Source organism: Phlebotomus papatasi, unplaced genomic scaffold (assembly GCF_024763615.1).
Source record: "Phlebotomus papatasi isolate M1 unplaced genomic scaffold, Ppap_2.1 HiC_scaffold_410, whole genome shotgun sequence".
In the NCBI taxonomy this organism is placed as follows: domain Eukaryota; kingdom Metazoa; phylum Arthropoda; class Insecta; order Diptera; family Psychodidae; genus Phlebotomus; species Phlebotomus papatasi.
In genome coordinates, this window is record NW_026604614.1 from 3,833 (window position 1) to 11,976 (window position 8,144).

The 8,144-nt window shown below is 41.4% G+C and overlaps 1 protein-coding gene across 1 annotated transcript; it reads left to right on the forward strand.

Annotated features, from left to right (window-relative positions):
• The first annotated feature begins 1,932 nt into the window (after positions 1 to 1,932).
• On the forward strand, positions 1,933 to 7,257 carry LOC129809187 (uncharacterized). Its single transcript, XM_055859003.1, has 2 exons — positions 1,933 to 5,740; positions 6,131 to 7,257. Exons 1-2 carry the CDS (start codon positions 1,933 to 1,935, stop codon positions 7,255 to 7,257), a joined length of 4,935 nt encoding a protein of 1,644 aa, XP_055714978.1.
• Positions 7,258 to 8,144: the final 887 nt, after the last annotated feature.

The following is an 8,144-nucleotide window of genomic DNA, read 5'->3' on the forward strand; positions in this document are numbered from 1 at the left end:
AGAAAGATCTAATCGTGGTTATGGTTTTAGAAACTCCAATAGAGGTAACATTTACTATTTTACCTCGGGAAACGGGGACTTGCCCCCAATTGCGGGGCATGGGCCCACTCTAACCCAACAGAACGGACACCATACACAAGCTCAAATTTCAAACAACCCAATGTACCACTAAGTAATTCCGAATCATCAAGAATATTTGCAATAAATGTTGCCCATGGGAGGTATTAGGATTTTTGGCGGTGGTGTTTATTTTGACTAAATTTTTGTATTTCTCTGGACCGAGACCCATTTTCAGTGATCCAAGAGACAAACAGAGACCACGGGCATCTCAACATAGTGTTGGTTTCTATTTCTGTGGTACCTGAAGGTCTTAAAAGCAGGAAAAATCTGGCAGCCCATCTAATATTGAGGTACGTGGCATTGGAATTTTTCAACCTGTGACTTCCGTGTAAAAAAAAGGTACATTGCTGATAAGTCGCTTATGGCTTGTTGACGAGTGGACCAGGAGGATCAAGAGGATAACATTGGAGGTTCAAGATATGTGAGTGATCGACTTTGGGGCGCTGTATTTTGGAGGAGACTCGGCCTTTGACATTAGATCATCACGGAAACTCTTAGTTTGTATCTAGAGCCATCTTGGAGTGAATCTTTGAGTGAACATCTTTAAAAGACCGCATAAGAGGTTGGGGCCTGCGACAAGTAAACCTCTTAAGTTAAGAGTACTAATTAAGAAGTTCAATTTTTCGAAAGGGGTTAATATATGTCGATGAAGAAAGTAGCGAGTCTAGAACAACTCAGAGAAAATTCGGTAAAGAGAGTAGTAGAAAAAAGGAAAGCGAGGGATTTTATAAGAGGGGGAATTACGCTGACTGAGTACAAACTAAACGAAACAGAAGAGAGTTCAAAGATGCCTAAGAAAGCTTTCTCGACTGGTAAATCAAAGGAGTTCCCTCTGGATACGGTACTAGAGGCTTTAGAAAAACTTACAAGTGAACTGAAACAAATTAGAATGGATTACTTATCAATGATAGAAGAATTTAAAGATGTGAAAAAAGAAATTAAAAAGGCTCACGACGAGAGGAAAAGGGATGCAAATTGGTGGAAAGAAGAATCAATGTTATTAAAAGCTAGAGTGGAAGAACTTGAAAGACGCGAAAGAAAGAAAAATTTCATATTGACTAACGTAAAATTGGTAGGTGATAGGTCAGTAAGGGTAAAGATCAGAAAATTTCTGAAGGAATATCTTGGAGTGAAAACTGAAATAGAGGACGCGTTTAGTGGAGGTTGTTCAGTGAATTTATCAAATTTGAATTAGTAAACAAAGGCACTTGTCAAGTAAGATAGAATTAATATTCATAGATTCTATGTTCATTATTGCAGCTGCAATAATGGACATAGAAAAGGGGAAAAAGCTCAAAAGAAGCTCATTAAGCTCAGAATTAGATGCGTGAGAAGAGTGAAGAAGTAAATTAGTGAAAAAGGGATAAAAAATACAAAAGAAGTAAGTTATTTTATAGAGAGAAATTAAATGAAATGTAAGAGATTAAATTTTTATAGGAATCCAGAAGAAAGAGAGGAAAGGGAAGGAATTAGGTGTAGGAAAAGTTCAAGGTCTTAAAGGAGACTGTAAGTGCCTGTAGCCATAGTTTTTTAGAATTTGTTTTATATTAGAAAATTTATATTTATTCCATCAGGAAAAACTCTCTTTCAATCCTTATTATAACCGAGTTGATTTATAATAAAACTACACCTGAAAATCATACCCCAATTGCCCTCAAACCCCCTGGAGTTCTCTAATAAATTAAAAACCCAAAAGCTATCGAAAAGTAACAAAAATCAAAGACTCTGCCACTGAAAATTAAAAATTAAAAAATCCCACTTTTCCACGCACATTAGCGTGGTCCTTCGGCAGCGGATCAGAAATCCAAACCAATGAGTAAAAGTCCGCGCCCCAAGAGATCTAACGCCGGGAAACCTCCGGCAAGATTTGGGTTTGAAGAAGATGAAACAGCATCCCAACAAGAGGAACCAAATTTGATTGCTTCATCTTCTATGCCTCAACCAGAGATATCCACAAATGGTGAAGAGTCATCGAACGCCACCATAAAAGTCCTGGGAGGGTCAAACACCAGTACAAATAAATCTCTGATTGACGAACAGTCAATTCAGGAAGAAATTAAGCGGGTCGAGCAAGACCATGAGCTTGCAAAGGAAGAACTGCAGCTAAAGCTTCAGCTTCTCACATTGGAAAAAGAAAAAATCAAACGTGTGAATGAGCTCAATGATGAACTCAAGGAACTTCGAAGCAATCCAAGCCGAAGTGTAAGAGAGGATGCTTCTGACATAGCAAGCATGGACAGAACAAAGAAGTGGGTCACTGAGACTCAATCCCATGCAGATGAAAAGAAGTCCAAAGAGGATCCCGTTCCCGACAGATGGATGGAAAAGTTTGTGGTGAGGCAAGCCATTAAACAAGATCTACCACAATTTGATGGTAAAGCTGAAGATTGGCTGACTTTCATCACCCAATTCCGTGAGTCAAGCAAACGCTGTTCATACACTGATTATGAAAACATGCACAGACTCCAAAAAGCTCTCAAGGGGAAGGCGAGAGACTCGGTGAAAGCTCTTCTACTTACACCTACAGGCGTAGATGATGTCATCAGAGAATTGGAGCTCCTTTACGGACGCCCAGAGCTCGTCATAAGATCAATTTTGAATCAAGTTCGAGGCATGACTGCTCCCAAAAATGCTGAGCAATTTATTGAGTTTGGAGCAGCGATACGGAACTTTGTTTGTTCAATAAAGCACATGAACTGTTTTAACCACTTGAATAATCCCATGTTACTTGAGGAGTTTGTCCAGAAAATACCCTCTTTTGTGAAGATGTCATGGGGAGAAGTTGTGGCTGCAAAGAAAGGGATGGTCAATCTACAAGATTTTGCCGATTGGACTAGAAAGGCCGGTGAAATTCTAAGTTACACTACCATACCCAATACACAGCCCACAAATACTCAGAAAAATAGGGTTATGACTGTCACTGAAGACAAAGATGCAAAGAACAAACAGAATACTTGCCGAGTTTGCGAATTAAGTTCCCACAGAACTCCAAACTGCAGAAAATTCTTTGCCATGACGCCACAGAAACGTATTGAATTGGCAAAATCAAAAAAGCTCTGCATACACTGCCTCAGAGATAATCATGAGAGTAGTACTTGCTTCCGGAAGATGGTTTGTGGAGTGGATGGATGCTCTGTACAACATCATAAGCTCTTACATCCAAGACAAGAGCAAGAAACTCCAGCTAGAACAGTAGCCGCAGCAGCAACTTCCGCTACTCAGACAGAGAATGTTGGACATGTAGCCACAAACATAACCTCTCACACAGTTCTTTTGAAGATCCTTCCAATTATTCTCACGGGACCAAAAGGCTCGATGGAGACTTATGCTTTCCTTGATGACGGTTCTACAGTGACTATGATTGATGAAGAAGTCGCAGAAACTTTGGGACTGGAAGGAAATGTTAAATCACTGTCCGTGCGCTGGACCGGGAATGTAACTCAGAACCATGAAAATTCCCGCGCAGTAGCTGTGAAGATCAAAGGCGACTACAATGGTGCAAAGGAGTTTCATCTGAAGCATGTGAGGACTGTACCAAGTTTGGCCTTACCCATTCAATCAGTAGATGTAGACGAGTTGTCCAGAAAATGGCCACACATCGATCCATCAAAGATAACCTCTCGAGGTTATGCACATCCCAAAATATTGATAGGTGCCGATAATGCTTCACTCATTACAGGAAGACACTTCACAAGCGGACCTTACAATGCACCTTTCATGGTGAAAACAAAGTTAGGATGGTGCCTCTACGGCCAAGTACCGTTAGAGAGAGGAAATCCAGAAAACTTTAGCTTCCATGTCACTGAGGTCGATGAACTTCACGAACTTGTGAAGAAATCTTTCTCGACTGAAGGCTTTGGAGTAAAAATTAAAAGCTCGTCCCTCGGTTCACGTGAGGATGAAAAATCTCTCCAAATGATGGAGAAGACAACAAAAAGAGTCCCAGAAAGATGGGAAACAGGCTTGCTTTGGAGAAAAGATAGTCATGAAGCCATAAACTCTAGAGAGATGGCGCTTAAGAGACTACTTTCCCTTGAGAAGCGTCTGGAGAAAGATCCTGAACTTGCCCAGCGTTATCAAGCCAATATCGATGGTTATTTGGAGAAGGGATATCTGAAAGAACTGGACGCAAATGATGAGAGCCTTCCCATGAATCAGTGCTGGTACTTACCACACTTTCCTGTGATTAATCCGAATAAACCAGGGAAAGTAAGATTGGTTTTCGATGCAGCAGCAAAAGCACATGGAGTCAGCCTCAACGATTTGCTCATGACTGGGCCAGATATGATGACATCCCTCTCAGAGATTTTGATAAAATTCAGACAACGTCGTGTTGGATTCACTGGAGATATCAAAGAAATGTTTCACCAGGTGAATATCAGAACAGAAGATAACAATCATCAACGTATCCTCTGGAGAAATACTCCAAAAGAAGAAATACGTGAATTCAAACTGGTGGTAATGACCTTCGGAGCAGTGTGTTCACCATCACTGGCAGCATATGTGAAGGATAGAAATGCCAAGGAATTCGCCGAGAGATATCCAGCAGCATCGAATGCAATCATTGAACGTCACTACGTGGATGATTATGTGGATAGCTGTGATACAGAGGCAGAGGCAATCCAACGTGCCAAAGAAGTGGCATTTATTCACAAACAGGGTGGTTTTGAGATTCGCAATTGGGTGTCAAATTCTTCGAAGTTTATCCGGGAATTATCACCTGAGGAAGCAGAAAACAAAAATATGGATCTCAACGGTTCATCAGAAAGAGTTCTGGGACTACACTGGGACTGCAAGAACGACAACTTCGTCTTTCAAGTGAAATTACACAAAGTCTCACCAGAAATTCTTCAGGGCAGACAGATGCCGACCAAGAGGGAAATGCTGAGAGTCATCATGTCGGTATTCGATCCACTGGGGTTTCTTGGGACGTACATGGTGCGCTCCAAAATCATGATGCAAGAAGTCTGGAAGCAAGAGATTTCCTGGGACGACGAAATCAAAGAAAATCTTCACGCGCAATGGCTAGATTGGATCAACTTCCTGCCTCAGATAAGTGAAGTTAAAATTCCCAGATGTTTCTCAGTTTTCATTCCAGAAGCAATCTCAATTCAATTGCATACATTCTGTGATGCAAGCCAAGAAGCCTTTGCAGCAGTGACGTATTTGCGAGTTGAGTACCCAAATGGTATCGATGTGACTTTTGTGTGTGCAAAGAATCGGGTTGCCCCTTTGAAGCCCATATCCATTCCGAGATTAGAGCTGCAAGGTGCTCTCATGGCCAGCCGCCTCACAGATGTCGTGACAAAGACTCTTGATATTAAAATCAGTGAGAAATTCTTTTGGTGTGACTCAAAAACGGTGATCTCGTGGATTAAATCAAGTGATAAACGTTTCACTCAATTCGTTGCCTGGCGCGTCGGAGAGATTCGTGAACTAACTGATTCGCGTGAGTGGAATTGGATTCCAACTGCCCAAAATGTAGCAGATGAAGCCACTCGGTCGTCAGGGAAGTGTGATATGAATCCGAACTCTCGATGGTTTAATGGTCCAAGTTTTCTTAAACAAGACAAGTGCTTTTGGCCGAAAGACAATAATCCACAGCGAGATGAGCTCGACTGTGAGATTGAAGAAGTGTGTTATCACGCGTACGAAAATTACCAAGAATTTCCAAATCCCAGAGATTATAGTTCGTGGACAAGATTAAAATGTGTAACTGCGTGGATTTTTCGTTTCACTCAGAATTGTCAAGCTAAAAACAAACAAGCTTTTTCTCCTAACCTCACTGTGAGAGAGCTTAGAGACGTTGAAGTGTTTCTGATAAAAAACGCGCAAAGATTCTCATTCGGGAAAGAACTCACGGACTTAACCAAAAATAGTGAAGTGTCAAAAACAAGCCGATTGAGAAGTTTAACTCCCCAAATTGATGAATTCGGAATAATGCGAGTTGGTGGACGTCTCCAAGGAGCCTCTTGTCTTTCTCAAGACACGAGATGTCCCATAATATTAGATTCCCACCATCCGCTTGCCAAGTTAATATTGATGGATTATCACAAGCACGGGCTCCACCAAGGAAAAGTGCGACTCATCAATGAAGTTCGTCAGAAATACTGGATCCTTGGGGTGAGATCAGCCGCTCAGAGGACAATCCGAGAGTGCCAAGAGTGCAAAGTGAGAAAAGCATCGCCCAGAGAGCCGCTGATGGGACAAATTCCAGAAGCGAGGTATCAGTACGGAGGTGCACCGTTCAGTCACTGCGGTATAGACTATTTTGGACCAATGGAAATCAAAATTGGACGCCGCCATGAAAAGAGGTATGGAGTCTTGTTTATTTGCTTAACAACTCGTGCCATTCATTTAGAATTAGCCGAAAGTCTGAGCACGAAGAGCGCTGTGTTGGCCATCCGGCGCTTCATGGGTCGAAGGGGACAACCTGTCGCTTTCTACAGCGATAACGGGACAAACCTACGAGGAGCCTACAAAGAGATCCGGCGTGCGATTCTGGAAAATATATCCACGGATGAGATTCAACAAGTTCTTGCCGTGAAGGGCGTAGATTGGCGCTTCAATCCTCCGTCAAGTCCACACATGGGAGGTGGATGGGAACGTCTTATCCGTTCCGTGAAAACAGCCCTCATGGTGACACTGAAGGAGAAATATCCAACCGAAGAGATGTTGCTGACATTGCTCATCGAAGCTGAGAACGTTGTCAATAGTCGTCCACTCACCAATGTTTCTGTGGACAAGGATGATCCAGAAGCCATAACACCCAACCACTTTCTCCTTGGACGGTCAAGTGCTTCACAGCCGTGGGGTACATACACAGATGATGACTTACTTCAAGGATGGCAAGCTGCTCAGAAGCTTGCGGATGAGTTTTGGAGGCGATGGCTAAAGGAGTATCTTCCAACACTTGCGCAGAGACACAAGTGGAATCGACGAAGCCCCAATCTACAAGAGGGAGACATCGTAATCGTCGCAGACAGCAACGAAAAGAGGAACACCTGGCCATTGGGGAAAATTGTACAAACTTTCCCGGGAAGAGATGGCACAGTCAGAGTTGTGGATGTGGAGACGACCAAGGGTATTTACCGTCGACCAGCTCACAAGATTTGTGTTCTACAGAAAAAGGAGTAGTGCACCCAAGGAGATTGGGAGCCACTACGGGGGGGAGAGATGTTCAGTGAATTTATCAAATTTGAATTAGTAAACAAAGGCACTTGTCAAGTAAGATAGAATTAATATTCATAGATTCTATGTTCATTATTGCAGCTGCAATAATGGACATAGAAAAGGGGAAAAAGCTCAAAAGAAGCTCATTAAGCTCAGAATTAGATGCGTGAGAAGAGTGAAGAAGTAAATTAGTGAAAAAGGGATAAAAAATACAAAAGAAGTAAGTTATTTTATAGAGAGAAATTAAATGAAATGTAAGAGATTAAATTTTTATAGGAATCCAGAAGAAAGAGAGGAAAGGGAAGGAATTAGGTGTAGGAAAAGTTCAAGGTCTTAAAGGAGACTGTAAGTGCCTGTAGCCATAGTTTTTTAGAATTTGTTTTATATTAGAAAATTTATATTTATTCCATCAGGAAAAACTCTCTTTCAATCCTTATTATAACCGAGTTGATTTATAATAAAACTACACCTGAAAATCATACCCCAATTGCCCTCAAACCCCCTGGAGTTCTCTAATAAATTAAAAACCCAAAAGCTATCGAAAAGTAACAAAAATCAAAGACTCTGCCACTGAAAATTAAAAATTAAAAAATCCCACTTTTCCACGCACAGAGGTGGAGAGAAAACAAGGTGGATAGTTAAACTAAGGAGTTTGGAAGATAAGAGAGAAGTCATGAGGAAGAAAAGTGAATTACGAGGAAAGAGGTTAAATGGCTATAGCATATATATAGACGATGATCTCACGGACGCGGAAATGAAAGTGCAAAAACTGTTAAGAGACAGAGGAAGAAAAGAACGGGAAGATGGAAAAGTTGCAAAAATTGGGTACAAAAAAATTTTATCAATGGCGA

Excerpts from the sequence above, each read along its gene's own strand:
- LOC129809187 (XM_055859003.1), top strand. The coding sequence starts at position 1,933 with ATGAGTAAAAGTCCGCGCCCCAAGAGATCTAACGCCGGGAAACCTCCG. Across the intron at positions 5,741-6,130 it reads ACAGCGAGATGAGCTCGACT|ATTCCCACCATCCGCTTGCC; the intron begins GTGAGATTGAAG and ends CCATAATATTAG.